General features: G+C 40.7%; 1 protein-coding gene across 2 annotated transcripts; it reads right to left on the reverse strand.

Moving 5' to 3' along the window:
* Positions 1–1,393: 1,393 nt before the first annotated feature.
* On the reverse strand, positions 1,394–15,330 carry rex1bd (required for excision 1-B domain containing). Of its 2 annotated transcripts, none has more exons than XM_063012850.1 (5): positions 14,973–15,330; positions 14,591–14,673; positions 14,303–14,507; positions 2,465–2,553; positions 1,394–2,329 (listed from the first exon to the last, which is right to left on the reverse strand). In XM_063012850.1, exons 1-5 carry the CDS (start codon positions 14,973–14,975, stop codon positions 2,257–2,259), a joined length of 453 nt encoding a protein of 150 aa, XP_062868920.1. In that variant the 5' UTR covers positions 14,976–15,330; the 3' UTR covers positions 1,394–2,256. The 2 variants fall into 2 exon arrangements, with proteins under 2 accessions (XP_062868920.1, XP_062868919.1); XM_063012849.1 differs by lacking the exon at positions 14,973–15,330 and adding an exon at positions 14,806–14,845.
* Positions 15,331–20,581: the final 5,251 nt, after the last annotated feature.

Raw genomic sequence — 20,581 nt, forward strand, 5'->3', positions numbered from 1 at the left:
GCTTCTTGGTATTCATGTGCATTGATAATGATATGCATTATGAATCTGCATACAAAGAAGGATTAACAAGTAATAGGTAAATAGGCCTTAAAACGTAAAATTATATACAACCCCAAATCAGAAAAAGTTGGAAAGTATGGAAAATGCAAATAAAAAAACCTGCAGTGTTTCTTACATTTACTTTGACTTTTAGTTTATTGCCAAAAGTATGCACCAACACATTCAGGTGGGACAGTGCAAAGGTGGGACAGTGCAATTTAGGGCTAGTAATGAGGTTAAAAAACTAAACAACAATGTGATTTCAATCAGGTGCTGTCTGTACTCACTGGTAAATTTAGATGTTCCTTGATCTTTCTGGAGGTGATCATTGACTGAGTATTTGCTATTTTGGCTAATCTTCGATCCAATTGAACAGTAGTTCCACGCTTCCTTCCGTATCTTTCAGGTTTTGGTTGTCACTTCAAGGCATTTGAGATCATTTTAGCTGAGCAGGCTATAATTTGCTGCACTTCTCTGTATGTTTTTTCTCTCTACAATCAACTTTTTAATCAAAGTACGCTGTTCATCAGAACAATGTCTGGAACAACTCATTTCCCCCAGTATTTCAAAAGGAAATGTGCTATGACCAACCTGTGCAACATTTGCCACCCTCCTACATTAAATAAGGGCCAAAACTGACACCCGTTCTTCTGCAGAATTAATGACTTCACCAATTGAATCCTCACTGCTATTATTTTGAACAACCCCCTTTCAATCAATGCTTCGATTACTCAGAATGAGTGGGATGCATGTCCTAATTGTTGGGTTTGTTTTGTTTTCATTACTCTACTACACTTCAATGACTACTACAAGTCAATTTTTTGCTATGTAGAAATAGCATTTCTACTAAAAACAGTGATTTATCAGGTTAATGGTGTTGGACTGCTATTATTTTGAACACTACTGTATGTGATGGCAGCATCAATGCAGAAAAGTACATTGAGATTTTAGAGAAACTTATGCTGCCAAAATGTGTGGAGAATTTTGAAACACCTGAAACACTTCATAACTTTGTAAAGTGGTAAATCCTTTTTTGTCTGAACTTTTTTTGGAATGTGTTGCAGTCCTGAAACACAAAAATGGATTTATATTAAGGAATGACATGAAGTTGACCAAGCAATTTATCATATGTAGTTATTTTATTGTAGGAATGCAATGGGTTCTGGCCCTTCCCTATAGAGACTGAGATTTCCCGACTCTTTCTAGAGTATTATGTACTGTACATTACATGGCAAAAGACCTGAACCAAAAAGTGATACCAAGTGAAAAAGACTGATCTTTGCTTGCAAAAACTGAGATCTGTGCAGCCCTCTGTTAAACCCAATCACCATACCCGGAACCAACAAGGAAATAATACAGGTCAGTATTATTTTATTCTGTAATGTGTAATGTCACATATGAACATCATACTGCATATAAAACATTACTTATACTTAACACAAACATCCAAAGGTTTAAGTGTGATATTGATGTTATTCTCAACACACATACTTGACTTTGAGTGTAATTTCATTATACCTTTATGACATTTATAGTTGTGTGTAAAATGTTTGCATGAATTGGATCAGACTGTATGCCGGGCTACATTCTGTCTGGACCTGGTTTAGAGTCTGTTTGCTATATGAAGAGCAATCAGTTCAAAATCTAGATTTGTTCTGTATCAGAGTTGGATGTAAAGAGCTGTGTCTAGGCTGTAAGAGGGTCTCTATAAATCAATATGAAAAAATTAGTCTGTGCTACATGTGGGCCAAATGTGAACTCTGTATTCAAATCTGGGTTGGATTTAACAATGGTCAAGGTGGCTCTGGACCAGTTCTGGGTTTACATTCGCATCAGATATAAAAGTTAAATATGTGCAGATATTGGGTCACTGTGCAAACACACGCTAGGTGAAATCTGTTTTAAGGATCTGAACCAGAACCACTACATTTGACCCAGATTCCATTTGCTCAAATTCTTCCATAATTATTAAACCATTTTAGTAGTATGATGTGCTGTAGAGGGAGACATATGCAAATCCCTTCCTATCTTTCTGTGAGGTGCATTATTTTTACATAGATTTCTCACACATTTGTTGACAAACCAGTGATCTTTTGCCCATCTTTGCTCCCTAAAGACTCATTACATTTTTGACAAATAAATATGTTCAAAAACTTTACCAAAAACAGGTAAAGTCATTAGAGCAAAATCCATCCATATAAAGCTGTGTACACTCCTTTATTCTGTGTCTTCTGCATCATACTTGAAGTCCTGCATAATTTCACTTAGAGTCTCCTGGTTCTTTATAATTCTAAAGAAAGTGAAAAAACATTTGTTCACGCCATTGTTTTTTTTTTTTATAGTTTATCAAAATAAGCATTTCATAAGCATAAAAGATCAGGGTGTATAATAATAAAGCCAAAATATGCAGCAATGACACACTTACTCTTGTTTGAGCTCCCGGACCATATGCTGATAGCCTTCATCTTCTGGATTATCTTGCGCACTCTGCTTGGCCAACTGCATTTTAGCTGTCTGTAACCAAAATCAGATTGGGGAACATTACATGCTTTTAAAAGTTTATACAAAGACTATATTTTAGCCATAATCAGAAAGATTTATTGTGCTGCTTAAATGCACTTTTGTTTGCGTCGGCTCGTTCTGGGCTAAATTATTATTTTATTCTTGATGGTAATCCTACTCTATAGTCACTGCATACATAACCACCTATACAACGACATCACATTGTTATTTCATTGAATCAATCACCAGATCTCACAAATCAGTCCTCTATCTCACTGTACTGTTCTTTTCTGCTTAGGTGATCGTTTCTGGCATGTGTGAGACTCCCTTTCTCCTCTGAATGAATGAGTAAGCTCTTCCTTTTTTGCTTAGGACGTTTTAGGAGTTTCATGCTCACTTTTGCTGGGACATCCAGGTAGGTGCACTTTGTTTCTTTTACATTTACAGATTATTTTTTGTTACATTTATTTGCACGCATTTGTCCTTCAGTTCATGAAATTTTTTTCCCTGGATGTGCACATCATCGTCAGGTGAGTTAAATTTGCTTTTATAGCGTGCTTGTTTATTAAGTTTGAGGAAGGTAGATGACTTTTTACCACAGTAAAAAGTCCCTGGTTAGGATGAGAAACATTATTGATGATGTTTCTCACTCTGCCCAGGCAACATTTTTTTTTCTATTTATTTATTTTTTTCCTTTTTCTCCCGATTTAACATAGTCGATTTGTCCTCCGCTGCTGTGGATCCCTGATTGCATAAGAGGAGGGTATATTTGCTGCTCATGTGCCTAGCGGACCCCTTTTTTAAATTTAAATTTTTTCTTCTTTACGCCTGTGCTACTGCACAGACGCCTCCATCCGCTAACCAGGGTCCTTGCACAGTGTTTGAAGACCCCACCCACTTAGTCCGGTCATTTCCCCAACCCAGCAGACAATTTGTGTCTGCTGCGGGCACTGCCAATTGTGCCCGCTAGATGGTGCCCAGCCGACTGGTACCAAAGCTGAGACTCGAACAGGGGAGTTCAGAAGCGCTGGTGTGCTAGTGGAATATCCCGCTGCGCCACCTTGGCGCCTTCTCAGGCAACATTTGAAATGTTTATTTATTTATTAGGATTTTAATGTCATGTTTTACACACTTTGGTTACATTCATGACAGGACAGGTAATTATTGGTTACACAAGATTTATCAGTTCAAGTCTTTAATGTCAAACGGTCATGGACAATCTTCAGTTCACCTCCTTATTGTGGATAAAGTCCACAATAATCTCTTTCGTTTTCCCTATATTTAGCTCCAGGTTCTTGCCCTCACACCATGCAGGCAGATGCTGAGCTTCTTGAGTTCCATCGTTGTCACTGTGGTGTCGCAAAGGTGGCGAGTTGGAACCATAAACAGAAACACAGTCATAGGTGAACAGGGAGTATAAAATGGGACTCAGCACACAGCCTTGTGGCATGCTAGTGTTCAGAGTGATTGAGGATAGGTTGGTGAGGTGAGGTTGATTGAGGAAGTGTAGGTTGCCTAACTTAACAGACTGGGGTCCATTAGTTGGAAGGTTCAGAATCTAGTTATAGTGTGCTAATACCAAGCTGGCTTAGAGATTAGCTTGGGGTATTTTACTGTGTTAAATGCTCAACTGAAGTCTATGAACAGCATTTTAACATAGGAGTTATGACAGTCCAGTCAGCACAGTGGAAATGGCACTCTATTGACCTTTTGGGCCAATATGCAATTTGTTGCTGGTCTATTGTAACAGGTAGACAGGATTTCAAGTGAGAAAGAACTAGTCTTTCAAAGAACTTGGAGATGACAGGGGTATGTGCAACAGGTCGGAAGTTGTCCAGTGCTGAAGAAATTGAATGCTTTGGCACCTGCACAAGGGTGGCTATCTTGAAGCTTGTTGGAATCACAGCCTGGGCCAGAGACAGATTAAAAATGTATTTTTTAAGGCTTTAAGCGTGTCCAGGTACTCCATCAGGGCCAGCTGCCTTCCTAGAATTCACCTTGCTCAGCATATGGAAGACATCCGCGGTGGAGTGATTGATTTGTTTGTTTTTATAATGCCTGTGATATTCACATTTGTGATATTCGCACCAGAAATCATTGTTTTGTACTTGTGCTCTTTTAATTTTTTGTTTTTATGTAGTCTTCTGAAATTTTGGAACTTTGGATTGTACTTTTGGTTTGCCAATATGTTTTTAAATGTGCCTGCAAGCAGCTCAGCAATATCTGTGTCATTACTGAAGATTCTGTCTTGTTTTTTGAAGTGTTGGAGTCGTGGTTGGCTCCCTTTATTATCCCATACAGCTAATGAGATTCCAAATTTTAGTGCTTGGTGTGCTTGCAGTGTTCTTTCCTGCTCTGTGTTTTTCTGTGTTTATTATTTTCCAGGCTTAGGTTGTAATTGGTTGCTCATCAGGAGTAAGATCTGTTTTGAAAGCAACCCTCTATTACACCGATCGAAGAGAGCATAGAAGTTATTGAGCTTGTCGCGGGACTAAGTCATTGTTGGTATGTGGAGCTATATTACGTGATTTGAAGTTAGTGATTGTTTTTTATGCTTTGCCACAAACAGAGGGTCAGAGGAATGGAAGTGATCCTAAATCCGTCGTTTATATGTTTTTAGCCCTGGAAATATTTTTTTTGGACACACAGTTGTTATGCTCCTGGACAGAGTTGGTGTAAGAATTAATGTTGATATTGTGATCTGTGGTGGTTTGGAGGGCACCAGTCAGCACCTTTTATCCACATCTTAACTACCCTTGTTGTGGGTCTCACACGTTTGATGACTGGGGTGTACTAGGAGCAGGAACAAAGACAGATGGTCAGACTGACCAACGTGAGGGGAGGGGTGTGGTCCAGATTTTTAGTTCATCCATCTTATTTGCCAGAGACCTCACATTTGCGAGAAAGATACTAGGTAGAGCTGGCCTGTGCTGATTTAGCCTCAGTTTAGCACGCAAACCTTCGCACTTAGTCCTTAGGTTCAGTCGGGATGATACTGTCCCAACTTTTTCTGATTTGGGGTTGTACATAATTGAACATATGACATATATTTCACCAAAAGTATTAAACCTCCACATACCCTACCACTGCTGACCTGCAATTAGTGCATCCATTCATCTGCCACACCTATTTTTAATCCCCTTTTTTGTTGTACTCACATTAATTTTTTGAAAGGCACACAGATCTACTGTACTTTTGCTTGACTGATAGACACTGTTTTGAATACACTACCTGTCCACCTTAAGTGCAGATCATTAAGCTCTAATATAAATACATACTGTTGCGAAATCCTGCTTCAGTGCCTCAAAGTGGCGCAACAGTGACAATGGCTGTCTGGTAGCTACGGTAGCCGGGTATATATACCCTGGCAGGTACAACCATGCTACAAAGGTACCGGACTGCCGGCCCTGCGGTTGGGCTGCCCAGGAGTGGGCATACAGTCCATCTGGCAGAGGCCGGAAGCTAGCTAAACTGGAGAGGTAAGGGCCTGCCCGCCTAGCCAGCGGGGTGGCTATACTTTAATGGCAAAAACAGCAAAAGGAAAAGGGCCTCAGTACCCTGCGCGTCAATCGGAACGCTCCACGGCGGCGGGGCGAAATCCGAGCGACGAGAGGCTGCTAAGAATCTCAGGTACCAAGAAGCCGCCAAGGAGAAGGACCAACCTTGCCATAGGCACCTACAACTGCAGGACATTGGCAAGGGGGAATGCCATGAACCATCTTATGGAGGAGAAAAAGAAGATCAAGTGCGACGTGTTGGGGCTCTGCGAAACACGCCAAAGGAAGGAGTTGAACGCGAGGTGGAAGGACGGAAGCGTCGTGAGACTGGGATGTGCGGATGGTCCAAGAGCGGTAGGAGGCATCGGGTTCATCATAAACAAGGAATGGGCTGAACGAATCACCTCTTGCAAGTTCGTGTCTTCTCGGATAGGGGTGCTGAACATTCAACTCTCAAAGAAGGCCACCCTGAAAGTTGTCCAGGCCTATGCTCCCACGTGTGCCAGCGACGACGATGAAGTGGAGTTCTACCAGGTGCTAGGGCAAACTCTAGCATCAAAATCCACATACACCGTCGTGATGGGAGACTTCAATGCAAAGGTCGGAAAAGGGCGGCAAGGCGAACGGTATGTGGGACGATTCGGATTGGGAGAAAGGAACGAGAGAGGAGAACGTCTGGTGACCATGGCAGAGGCGAGGAAGCTTTACAACAGCCTATTCCAGAAAAACCTGGAAAAGAGATGGACCTGGATCGCTCCAAATGCAAAAGATCGGAATGAGATAGACTACATCCTGGTCGACAAGCGACGAATCCTGCAGGACGTCTCAGTGGTGACGCCGTTCAACACAGGAAGCGATCACCGCCTTGTGCGGGCGAAAGTTATGCTGGACGAGAGGAGAGAGAAGAAGGCACTGCACATGAGGTCGAAGCACCAGGAAGTGAAGGTGTTCGACGAGACGCAGCTGAAGGACTACATCGGGAAGGAATCCTGGGAGCAGCTTCAAGAAATAGATGAGGATTATGAATCGCTGATCCAGAAGCTGAAGGGATGTTTGAGGAAGGCAAAGGCCATCAACCCAAAGGAAGCCGAAGGAAGGATCTCGGAGCAGACAAAGAAACTGCTGGAAAAGCGGAAAAACATGAAGAGGGACGGCAAAGACCACGTCGAGTACTCGATTCTTTGCAAGGTGATCAGACAACGTCTGAAAGAAGACTTTGAGAGATACAGGAAGGAAAGGCTTCTGAGGGCTGCGCAAGAACAACAAAGCCTCAAGCAATGCGAGAGGGCGATGGCACTTTACAGAACAGAGGTGACGACGTTGAAGAACGAGGAGGGCACAACGGTGACCGACAAGAAAGAAGTGGAGAGGGTTTGCAGAACCTTCTACACAAACCTTTTCAAGTCATCAGTGAGAGTCGAACCCCCGTCGTCGGACCACGTAAGAGAGAAAGTGCCATCTATTCTGGTCTGCGAGGTTGAGAAAGCCCTGAAGCGCATGAATAAGGGAAAGGCTCCAGGGAAAGACGGCATTACATCAGAAATGCTGCAGTCAGGCAGAGAGCAGCTTTGGAAAATCCTTGCGATACGCTTCAATCGATATCTTGAAGAGGGACTCATCCCCTCACAGTGGAAGGAGTCGAATACCATCCTGCTGTACAAAAAAGGCGACAAGGAAGATCTTAAGAACTATCGCCCTATCTGTCTCCTCTCTCACGTTTACAAGCTGTTCACGAAGATAATTGTGAACCGGTTATCGCAACAACTCGACGAGCAGCAGCCCAGAGAGCAGGCGGGCTTCAGGAAGAACTACAGCACGATGGACCACATATTCACTCTGACGCAACTACTAGAGCGAGCGAGAGAGTACAAACTGCCTCTGTGCGTCGCGTTCGTCGACTACGAGAAGGCCTTCGACAGCGTGGAGATAAATGCAGTGCTTCAATCCCTCAAGAAACAAGGAGTTGCGGCACAGTACGTGGACCTCCTCAGGGAAGCAAACTCTGGATGCACCACCGACGTGGCTCTGTTGTCGCCACCCGTACGGATCCCGGTCGAGAAGGGCGTTAAGCAAGGAGACACCATCTCTCCCAAACTCTTCACAGCGTGTCTCGACATGGTCATCAGAGACATCGACTGGGACGGAGGGGTGAGGATAAACGGTGAGCTGCTAACCCACCTCCGGTTCGCGGACGACATCGTGCTCATCGCAGAGACCATCGGTCAGCTACAGAGCATGCTGAGAGAACTCAACACCAGAAGCTCGGAGGTCGGCCTGAAGATCAACCGCACGAAAACCAAGTTCATGCGGTCTGACTGCGTAGCGCCGGGTAACATCGTGGTTAGAGGCGATGAGATAGAGGAGGTGGAGGAGTACGTCTACCTGGGACAGGAGGTAAACATGAGACGCGATATGGAGAAGGAGATCTCGCGCAGAATAAGAGCAGGATGGAGGGCGTTCAACTCGATCCGGGATGTGCTGAAGGGTAGGCTGGATATGGCTACTCGCGCAGCCCTCTTCAACAGCACAGTCTTGCCTGCGATGCTATATGCAAGCGAGACTTGGGCAACAACGAAGAGGGAAGAGCAGCGGCTCACAACAGCGCAGAGGGCCATGGAGCGAAGTATGCTGGGAGTGTCACTGCGAGAGCACATCCGGAACGAGGAAATCCGGGCCAGGAGTGGAGTGGGAAAGACCACTCGGAAGGCCTCCAAGAAAATTGGAAGACGAGATTAGATCGCGAATGGGACCAATGTGGACAAGAATGGCAAGATCGAGAAAGGAATGGAGGAAATGCTGTGACCAGCGGTGCCAACAAGGCACCTGACAGCCTGGTCGGTCAAGGTGATCAAGGTGATAAATACATACCGACTCCCCATCAATTACACGCTTAGACACACACATCAATTACATGTTTACACACACAATCACCTGACCAAAACCCTTTTGCATGTTTACACACACAATCTGTAAAAGAATTTGCACCTCCATCAACTGTGCGTACACACAATATTATATCTGAGCAAAAGTATTCACGCTCCTCCGCCACATACAGTGTATCACAAAAGTGAGTACACCCCTCACATTTCTGCAAATATTTTATTATATCTTTTCATGGGACAACACTATAGAAATAAAACTTGGATATAACTTAGAGTAGTCAGTGTACAACTTGTATAGCAGTGTAGATTTACTGTCTTCTGAAAATAACTCAACACACAGCCATTAATGTCTAAATGGCTGGCAACATAAGTGAGTACACCCCACAGTGAACATGTCCAAATTGTGCCCAAAGTGTCAATATTTTGTGTGACCACCATTATTATCCAGCACTGCCTTAACCCTCCTGGGCATGGAATTCACCAGAGCTGCACAGGTTGCTACTGGAATCCTCTTCCACTCCTCCATGATGACATCACGGAGCTGGTGGATGTTAGACACCTTGAACTCCTCCACCTTCCACTTGAGGATGCGCCACAGGTGCTCAATTGGGTTTAGTCCATCACCTTTACCTTCAGCTTCCTCAGCAAGGCAGTTGTCAGCAAGGCAGTTTTCGAAGGGAGGGGATCATGCTCTGTTTCAGAATGTCACAGTACATGTTGGAATTCATGTTTCCCTCAATGAACTGCAGCTCCCCAGTGCCAGCAACACTCATGCAGCCCAAGACCATGATGCTACCACCACCATGCTTGACTGTAGGCAAGATACAGTTGTCTTGGTACTTCTCACCAGGGCGCCGCCACACATGCTGGACACCATCTGAGCCAAACAAGTTTATCTTGGTCTCGTCAGACCACAGGGCATTCCAGTAATCCATGTTCTTGGACTGCTTGTCTTCAGCAAACTGTTTGCGGGCTTTCTTGTGCGTCAGCTTCCTTCTGGGATGACGACCATGCAGACCGAGTTGATGCAGTGTGCGGCGTATGGTCTGAGCACTGACAGGCTGACCTCCCACGTCTTCAACCTTTGCAGCAATGCTGGCAGCACTCATGTGTCTATTTTTTAAAGCCAACCTCTGGATATGACGCCGAACACGTGGACTCAACTTCTTTGGTCGACCCTGGCGAAGCCTGTTCCGAGTGGAACCTGTCCTGGAAAACCGCTGTATGACCTTGGCCACCATGCTGTAGCTCAGTTTCAGGGTGTTAGCAATCTTCTTATAGCCTAGGCCATCTTTGTGGAGAGCAACAATTCTATTTCTCACATCCTCAGAGAGTTCTTTGCCATGAGGTGCCATGTTGAATATCCAGTGGCCAGTATGAGAGAATTGTACCCAAAACACCAAATTTAACAGCCCTGCTCCCCATTTACACCTGGGACCTTGACACATGACACCAGGGAGGGACAACGACACATTTGGGCACAATTTGGACATGTTCACTGTGGGGTGTACTCACTTATGTTGCCAGCTATTTAGACATTAATGGCTGTGTGTTGAGTTATTTTCAGAAGACAGTAAATATACACTGCTATACAAGCTGTACACTGACTACTCTAAATTATATCCAAGTTTCATGTCTATAGTGTTGTCCCATGAAAAGATATAATGAAATATTTGCAGAAATGTGAGGGGTGTACTCACTTTTGTGATACACTGTATATACTAGCATACACCCTAACAAAAAAAAAAAAAAAAAACACAAAAAGCAACCACCCACCAGCACCCTAACAACCACCTAGCAACTACTTAGTAAGCCTAGTACACCTTTATGTAATTATGTAGCTACATGTTGGCAACCACATAACCACACCTTATCAATCAACTAGTTACTATAGCATTCAGCTAGAAACATCTTAGCAACCATCCCCTATAGATTTTACAGCAGTCATTAAATTACACTCATGAACCGAATGAATTAATGAAAGCTACAATACACAGCATAGCCTACCTTAATGGTTGAATGTAAACCTAGAACATCCAGCAACGATGCAAGGCTTCATGTTGTCTCAGAGATGAAAATTCTTATCCGTGTTTCGCCCTATGCTTGCGCACACAAAATCATCTGTCTGAGCAAATGTATTTGCACCCCCATCAAATATATGCTTTAACACACACACCTACAGTACCTCTCTAAGCAAAATTATTCACATCCCACCAAATACTTACTTGCACAAACAATATCAAATCTCTCACCAAAAGTACTTAACCCCCCACATAGTCTGCCACTGCTGAGCTGCAATCACACACATTTTCTTCAGGAAATGCACCTCTAGTTCTTATTATTATTCCACCCAGTTTTCTGTCCGTTTTTCCTTCCGCAGTTATCAAGATATCAACACTGTTCCAACTCTAAAACGACCGTTTAATTGACCATGCCTCATACACAGCTTTTGGATATGCATACTTATTCACCCACACACCTGTTACTATGCCTTGTCCCATTCACTCTCATTCATTTTTTGAAAGGCACATCAATCTACTGTACTTCTGTTCAAAAATGTTTAGGATACACTATATTAAAACAGGCCCACCACAGTCGTTTTGACCTGCACTCATTCATTTCTCTTTTTCCTCCTCATCTCTTGTTCCACCCATTTCCTCTTATTAATTTTTGCCTCTACCAAAACACTATCACTCCTTTACCTAACATCCATTTCATGGACACCTTTGGGCCATTTTGCTCTAATCTACAAACAGACTGGCCTGCCCTTCTCCATTTCTCCTTTTTTAATACCTTGTTTCTCTCATTTACTCCCATTCAATTTAATCCAATTTCAAACCCTAGAGTTTAATTTACCCGACAGCCACCAAACTGCATGTAGTTCTTCAGTGCAGGTCAACAAGCTTTAATCCACAGACATACTGACATGCACTCCTCTATTTTTCCTTTTTATCTTTCCTTCCTCCTTTTAACTTCCATTATTTACACTGACATTACATACATACAATCACTTTTCTGAGCAAAAGCATTTGCACCACTGCTAAATAAGTGCTTGCACACACACAAACACACACAACATCACCTAACTGAGCAAAAGTATTTAACCCTCACATACTTTACCAGTTGCAATCTTACTCACTTTTTCTTCAGGTTATGCAGATGTTGCTCTAGATGTTCTTTTTTTATTTGTTAAAATGTCTCTTGTCCTGTCAATTATTCTTTGCACATATTGTATATACACTGTTTCATGGCTAGATGCATGTCTAACTTAAAAAAAAAACCATAGTATGTTTTACATGAATATTACTTTACGTAACATTAACATAATGATGCAGTACAATCAAATGTCTGATTCTTTTTATAACTACAACTAGAAATTGGGTGGTGTAGTGATAAAGCATGAGCTCACTCAAGCTCGTGAGTTTAAATCTCAGCTGTGCTAACGGCCAGCCGGGCACCTACTTAGACAATGATTAGCTCTTTAGAGTGAGGGTATTCTTCATAACTGCTGTGATTTACTGATTGAGGCCACCTGCAAAATGAGACAGGGAATAATAGAGATAAGCATGTGATCCCCATATGAACCCAGCTCATGCAGGTGAAAAGGAGTGTTTGGCTACTGCACACATGGTGAAGGACGACATGTGTCAGGTGTGGAGGTCTGCAGCAGAAGAAGCAAAAATACAAAATCAGGAAACTGAATCTGACTACACTGGGAGAAAACTGGGGGTAAAATGCATTTCCCTTTGAGGAATTCCATTTTGTAATATTTTACCAGAGGTGGTAAAAAATATTGTAGTCAAGTAAAAGTACTATTACTTTAATGAATTTTTACTTAAGTACGAGTAAAATTACTAGCCTAAAAATCTACTCAAGTAAAAAGTAACTCATTTAAATTGTACTTTAAATTGGGATGTGTCATTTTAGTACAGACCATCCCATAAAACTTTTTCAAACTGTATAACCACTGAAGTTGGCATTAATTGTGGATTCTATAGACCAGCCTTCTTTTCATCACCAACAAATACCAAACAACAGTCATACTGCAATCTCATAACTCAAAACAAGTCAAGGTTACAAGTGTTGTGACTTTCACTAAATGACCCAAAGAAAACCTTCAAGATGTAAGACAAGACTATGTTGTCAAATAACGAAACATCAAACTCCAAACATGTTAAACTTTTAAAATCGCCCTTCCCTACTCTATACCTAGATTACAGCTCCTTTATTTTAGCACCATTTTATTTTTTTATTTATTATTTATAATTCACTGCAGCAGTTTCCCAGACGCAATTTTTTTTTAGCGTTTTTATTTTAATCAGTAACGGATATTATTTGAAATGTAGTGAATTACAATTCTTAATACAAAATATACTTTAGTAAAAGTAAAATTACTAGTTGTATAATCTACTTTAAAAAGTACAAGTACACAAAAAACTACTCAATTACAGTAACACGAGAAAATGTAATTTGTTACTTTCTACCTCTGTATTTTACCCCTCCACTAAAACCACCAAACTTATATAATTGTGTTGTATTTGCCACCAATGCGTTGTTAAACAATCATATAATCTAACACTCTAGCACTTACAACATTGCAGAATGAAATCTATAATCTGATTTATGTATAAACCCATATAGCGTGGCAAGTATTTATCATATAAGACTCCTGAAATCACACAGTGGTTATACAAAATATTCATTCAGGAAACTGATCACTCCTTGAACCTGTTTTTCTTTTTGTCTAAAATCATTGTATATAAATAAAATTAAACAATTTAATATGACAAATGAATATGGCATATCCAGGCTTGGATTTTTACTATGCACATAACACAAGATTATGAGTACACAAGATTTTGTGTACATAAACTTTTGACAGCTGTAATACCACAGATTTCGGTGGTTAATGGTATTCAGTACTCGTAGAGATGTACATGATTAAGATTAAGTAATTCTTACAAAAAATTTATAAAATGTATCAGAAACATTGTGAGCTGTGAGATGAAAAATAAAATGACTACTTATCAGCAGCTGTAACATGCAATTACCATGAGGTCAGTACTGTACTGCACACTGTGACCTCTCCGTGTGTACTGGCACTCCTTATAAGTTTCAAGTGATAAAGCGAGCACAGTAAGAGCATCAGTAAGCCAATAGCACTGCTGAGATTCAAACACTCAAAAAGTCAAAATTTACGACAAGTCATATTGTTGATGTTGTCAGTTTTAATTAACTTACACTTAGAAATAAACAAACCAGAGATTGAAATCCACATAAGACATTTGCCTGGTAAGACCTTTAGTCCAGCTATTGTGTACTGATTTGTAGTGTCAGTAAAAAATAAAAAAAATGGTTAAACACTGTGACAATGTTACCCACCAGCTCTAGCTTCTGCTTTTCCTGGATTTGCAGTTTGTCGAGGTGTTGGACAAGATCTTGACGGCCAAAGTCTTGATGAAGGCTCTCTTTAATCGTCAACAACTCTTTTGAGATGCCACTGAATGCCTTGGTGATCTCCTGAACCAGCTGTTTGTAATGCTCGAAGTCATAGTGCGGGCCTGTCCTTAAATACGCTTTATGTCCCCTGAGACACAATGCAACAACATAAACCAATATCCACCATGCATAACATGTAATCACTATATTGTGGTGTAAGTTTGGTCTTACTCTTCAAAAAGACTATATGCTTCGACGCGCTCAGCCTGAAGTGCGTAAAACCGTCGGACCAAATCCTTGAAACCTAAAGGTGACTTATAAACCCACGAATGATTATCCAAGTAATATAACAGTTAATAATGGTAAATGGAAAATCTAAACACAGCACCCCCCCCCCCCCCCCATTATAATGGCTTCAATCATTAATGCTACACAGCTTAACTTACCATTTTCAATGCTGATGGCTTATTATTTGATTACCAAATATCCAAGTAATATAACAGTTAATAATGGTAAATGGAAAATCTAAACACAGCACCCCCCCCCCCCCCACCCCCCCCCACCCCCCCCCTTATAATGGCTTCAATCATTAATGCTACACAGCTTAACTTACCATTTTCAATGCTGATGGCTTATTATTTGATTACCATATAAATGTGGTTTTTCACAGCAAATATTCTGTTCTCCACTTCTTGCTTATATTTGGGAAAACTCCCCAAAAACACTTCAGCTGCAGACCCTCTGGAGCTAGCTAAACCCTTCTCAAAAATGCTTCAAACTATTTCTTCTGATTCCTTTTCTAATGCGGATGCGGTTGTTGTTGCTTCTCTTCTTCTTCAAAGTAGCTGGCAACTAACGTTATGGTGTATTACTGCAACCTACTGGACTGAAATATATGTACTGATTACAAGATCTCCTCTATTTTTAACTTACATGCTCCCTATTAACCCAGTAGCTTTTAACTAGGTAAATAATGCTATGTTGTAAGATTCACTGTGTAAAAACACTGTGTTTTATGTTAATAAACAATGTTAATATGTTTATGTTTTATGTTAATGTCACGTTGTCATGGTGATGGTGGACGCTGGCGCATTTGGCTGCCGCTGCCGTTGCTGTATTTTGTCATGTTTTGTTGTATTTTTGTCATGTTTTTCTTTTGTTTTCGTCTTTTTGTGGTCTCTGCCGCTCCTGTTTTTCATCGGATGGTCTCGGCGTCTGTTGGGTACTGGATGGTGATGGTGAACGCTGGCGCATTTGGCTGCCGCTACCGTTACCGTATTTTATTATTTTTTGAATTTTAATTAGTAAATGATCTTATTGGTGGATTATCGCTACTCCTTCAGGAACGGGAGGACAACATTCAGTCTGGACTGAATTGGATTTTATTGTACCCGGAGTTTTCTGGACTTAATCTGTACTATCGCTTGCCTAACACGAGCCGTTGCTGCCCTGCTCCAACTCTGAATTTGCTGTGGCAATTTTAGTCCTGTTTGGATTTATTCATGGACTTTACCCTGCCTCGGGTAATGATTCAAAGTCTGCCATATACTTTCACATATACGGTGATATGCCTTATTACTCGGGACCGGAGCTGCTGCGCTTAAATTCAAACACTCGCCTGCCTACTGAGGTTTACACACGCTGTGTTGCTATGGGAACAGTACGACGCCCATGTTACATCTATCGGGATCCCGCCGCAGCATTTGCATGTCTGGAAGCTTTACACGGCTTGGCTCCGAGCTATATCGCAGACCTTCTCTGTGTTCACTCCACTCCACAAGCTCCACGATCTTCCAACCAGCTCTTCTTACCTATTCCACGCTCTCAAAATGAGGTTCAAGGGTGACAGTCTTCCACTTTTCATAAAGGAGTCCCACACAATAGATGCATTTAAGTTAAATTTGAAAAGTAATTTGTTTGTTTTTTTGGCATTTGAGTCCATTTGTGATTTTATTTGATTTACATGTTTATATGTTGGTGCGTATGTATGTTGTTTTGTATGTATGTTAATTATTTGTTAAATGTTGCATAGTTGAGTGGTATTTATAACTGATTTTAATGTACAGCACTTTGGTTGACACACGTTGTCTTGTAAATGTGCTATAAAAATAAAGGTGACTTGACTTGACTTGACTAATCCTACTCCACATAGAAAATGTATTCTGGGACAGATCTGGACCAAATGTATTGCACAGTTCGGTACACACCCACAAAACAGATCACACCCAATGTGTTTTTTGCCAAATACCAGTGTGGATCTGACTATTATTAAATGTGGCCCAGATCCAAATGTGGCACACACTAATTTTTTATACTGATATATAATGACCCAGTTCCGGCCAAGGATGCCATATTCACCTTATATACAATTCAGATACAGACCAGATCCCTACCTTTACAGCATTTGGACAAGCCAGATACAGGCCATTTGTTAGACAGCATTCAATCCAATCCAATTCATGCAAAGAAAAAAAGACACATTTAAATAGTCTTATATAATATAAAGTATTCTATACAGTTTTATGGCAGGTTCAAATACATTACTGGTTAAATTTGACAAGTAATACATTTTGGTGTTTGGATCCCCAAATGCCATCTGTTTCATTAAGCAATCTCTTTCAGATTTTATCTTTCAGTCATAAAAAAGTCATAATAACCAAGAATCAACATTTTATTTTTCACTGTAGATGGTATGCAGTCCGATATATACAGTAGTTGTACTTATATTATGAATTAAGCACATACATACTTAATTGGTATAACAAAGAAATGAGTTGCATGGACATTTCTGTATGTACATTGTCAAATTCAAGTAGAAAACTCTTAGTCAGGGTTAACATATACTGTATGTCATAATCATTTTTTCCTTTAGATGTCACAGCCTGTTTGTGCTCCTTGAGCTCATGTTTCTTGTGTATGTACCTGTCTCCTGTCTCCAGGATGGTATTCCAGAAAGCGGGTTTAACAAACTTTAAACTTAACCCTGAACTCCGAGTTGACTTATCTCGCCGTGTCATAGCCAGAGTTTTCGGTTCCAGAAAAGCGGATCAGTGTTAGGTTACTTTAGTTCTGAGTAGATTAAACTACGGTGGCCGAGAAGTGCAAAACAAATTTACATTTCAGAAAACAAAATTACAAAAAAACAAAAACAACATTTACAACGAAAGCAAAAACAAATGTACAAGTGCTTGGGTACCCAGTGTTTGTAAATTTGTTTTGGCATATGTAAATTTGTTTTCGGCATATGTAATTTTGTTTTCTAAAATGTAAATTTGTTTTGCACTTCTCGGCCGCACATTTCTGACGGAAAAGGTAGGGACAATAAACCGGAAGTGCGTGTTGCTTACCAGCTGTCAATCAAACTGTCAGCGGTAAAGTGAACGGAGTTTGTGATGGTGACGATAAACAAGGTTTTGTCTAGTTTGTGGAAATCATTTTATCCAGTTGATCCGCTGTTGTTTTTCTTGTGGAAAGTTATTAGATTGTTTGTGCAGACGGTTAGACGTGGCGTGTGCATCTCTATTTACCGTCCGCTCTTCTAAACATCTAAGGAATTCCCACAAGAACAACAAAAGCGAAATAATGAAAATAATTAACACAAAATGGACAAAACATTGTTTATTAGGGACGGAACATTTGATACAGAGGCTTTAAAGCTTGTTTCACTTTTGTAACACTGGACTCAGTGTATTGGAGCTTATATTAAAGCAGCAGAATGTGTGGGACTGATGAAGCTTTGGCGCTGTGTTTTATCTGGAGTTTTAGCTGGAGTTTAAATAATAATAAAAAAAACGTTTTGAAACAAAATTCAACATTTAGCTGAAGGATATGGCAAAATGTTTAATGTGTCAGTTGTCATATTTGTCTCGATTTTACACGTTTTTATTTACTCAATCTAGGTGTAATCCAAATGGAATCAGACGCACGTGGCAGCAGATAAAAATGAAATACAAAAACAGCACAAAGTACATACAGTGGTACCTTGAAACTCAACTTCAGTTGGTTCTGGGAGTGACGTTGAGTTTAAAAGGCGTTGAGTTTAAGGTATTTTTTCCCATAAGGATGTATGGGAAACCTGTTAATGCATTCCATGGTCCCATGAAACTGCATATATTTTATTAAATCAATACTGTATTATATACACTGATCAGCCATAACATTAAAACCACCTCCTTGTTTCTACACTCATTGTCCATTTTATCAGCTCCACTTACCATATAGAAGTACTTTGTACTTCTACAATTACTGACTGTAGTCCATCTGTTTCTCTACATATCTTTTTAACCTGCTTTCACCCTGTTCAGAGCAGGTATTATTTAGGTGGTGAATCATTCTCAGCACTGTAGTGACAATTACATGGTGGTGGTGTGTTAGTGTGTGTTGTGCTGGTATGAGTGGATCAAACACAGCAGCGCTGCTGGAGTTTTTAAATACCGTGTCCACTCACTGTCCACCCTATTAGACACTCCTACCTAGTTGGTCCACCTTGTAGATGTAAAGTCAGAGACGATCATTCATCTATTGATGCTGTTTGAGTTGGTCATCTTCTAGACCTTCATCAGTGGTCAAAGGATGCTGCCCACAGGGCGCTGTTGGCTAGATATTTTTGATTGATGGACTATTCTCAGTCCAGCAGTGACAGTGAGGAGTTTAAAAACTCCATCAGCATTGCTGTGTCTTATTCACTTATACCAGCACAACACACACTAACACACCACCACCATGTCAGTGTCACAGCAGTGCTGAGAATGATCCACCGCCCAAATAATACCTACTCTGTAGTGGTCCTGTGGGGGTTCTGACCATTGAAGAACAGGGTGAAAGCAAGCTAAAAAGTATGCAGAGAAACAGATGGACTACAGTCAGTAATTGTAGAACTACAAAGTGCTTCTATATGGTAAGTGGAGCTAATAAAATGGACAGTGAGTGTAGAAACAAGGAGGTGGTTTTAATGTTATTGCTGATCAGTGTATATTGATAATAATATTATAGTATTATATTCCATTACCAACAATTTATTCCTGTGGCAAATGTTGTTTACAATCACCATACCAATTTTTTGCCTCTAACTAATTCTAATCTGGAGTTATTGAAGTTGGAGTAAAAAGAGTCCATGTTGGTCTCCAAATCTCCCCCATTACCCCTCCCCCATTTCTTCACCTCAGTCTGTGCAAAAGAAAACTGAATCACTCAGTAAAAACAAGTCAGAAACGATTCTTTTCAAACGAATTATTCATTGGAATCGAATCTTGGAGCTGTGCTCCTATCACTGGTAAAAATTCATTCATTTTGCTCATTCTATTTCAATATGGTGTTGTGCGTAAACAACTCCATCAATCAGTGCATTTGATTTAGAGATTCACTTGTGGTTCAGGCTTCGAAAAACAGCTAAATAAATCAATCAGAGCTTCCGAATTCAGATTTTGGCCGGAATGTCAAGTGTTCCTCTAATTGTTAATTAATCTAATCGTTAGTTAGGTGGACAAACGCAGTTGGATATGGATTTATATATTCTGGAAATATTCTGAAAATATTATGGAAACATACAAGATGGCTGCCAAGAAAACAAAGTGGATTATATTCCTAATGGAACAACACACTGATATAGATTTGGTCTTAGTTTGAAGAAAAGAAGCTCAGGTAAGCAGCGGTTATGATTTTATGCTGCTGTGTGGTTTATCTGGGTCGTGGTGCTGCTGTTTACAGTGCGCTTTCATTTTGCAGTGATAGCAAAGCGTTATCAAATATTAAACTTCTTTAAGATTTTTATGCTCATTTATTTGAAGTAAAACGGACAGCATAATGTGAACAAAGCGACAGTCGCACACACTTCGAGTTCCAGCTAAAAGTCGAATTTAAAGGCACAAATTTCTCGACAAAAGTCGAGACAAATTTAAAATATTTTGAGTTTAGGGTACCACTGTACTTTGTACTTGTACATAAGTTACCTACCTAATGTTCTTACTTGTATCCAGTTAGACATGGCTTAGAGTTGATTCTGGCTCTTTAGCTGATAGAAAGAAGGCTGAGGCATGGAAAACAGGAGGGGGTCCACCACCACCGCCTTTCACCCAGGCAGAAGAGCTGGCACTGTCACAGAACAGTGGCCAGCCTATAACCGATGGAATGCCTAGAGAAAGCTCATCGCTCTGTTAACAACCACCCAGGACACAACTGTCTATGTTCAAGGCATGTTCATTACATTTAATTTATTAGTTTCTA

Source organism: Trichomycterus rosablanca, chromosome 17, assembly GCF_030014385.1.
Source record: "Trichomycterus rosablanca isolate fTriRos1 chromosome 17, fTriRos1.hap1, whole genome shotgun sequence".
In the NCBI taxonomy this organism is placed as follows: domain Eukaryota; kingdom Metazoa; phylum Chordata; class Actinopteri; order Siluriformes; family Trichomycteridae; genus Trichomycterus; species Trichomycterus rosablanca.

Excerpts from the sequence above, each read along its gene's own strand:
- rex1bd (XM_063012850.1), bottom strand. Across the intron at positions 14,508-14,590 it reads GCATATAGTCTTTTTGAAGA|GGGACATAAAGCGTATTTAA; the intron begins GTAAGACCAAAC and ends ATTGTGTCTCAG. Across the intron at positions 2,330-2,464 it reads GTCCGGGAGCTCAAACAAGA|AATTATAAAGAACCAGGAGA; the intron begins GTAAGTGTGTCA and ends CACTTTCTTTAG.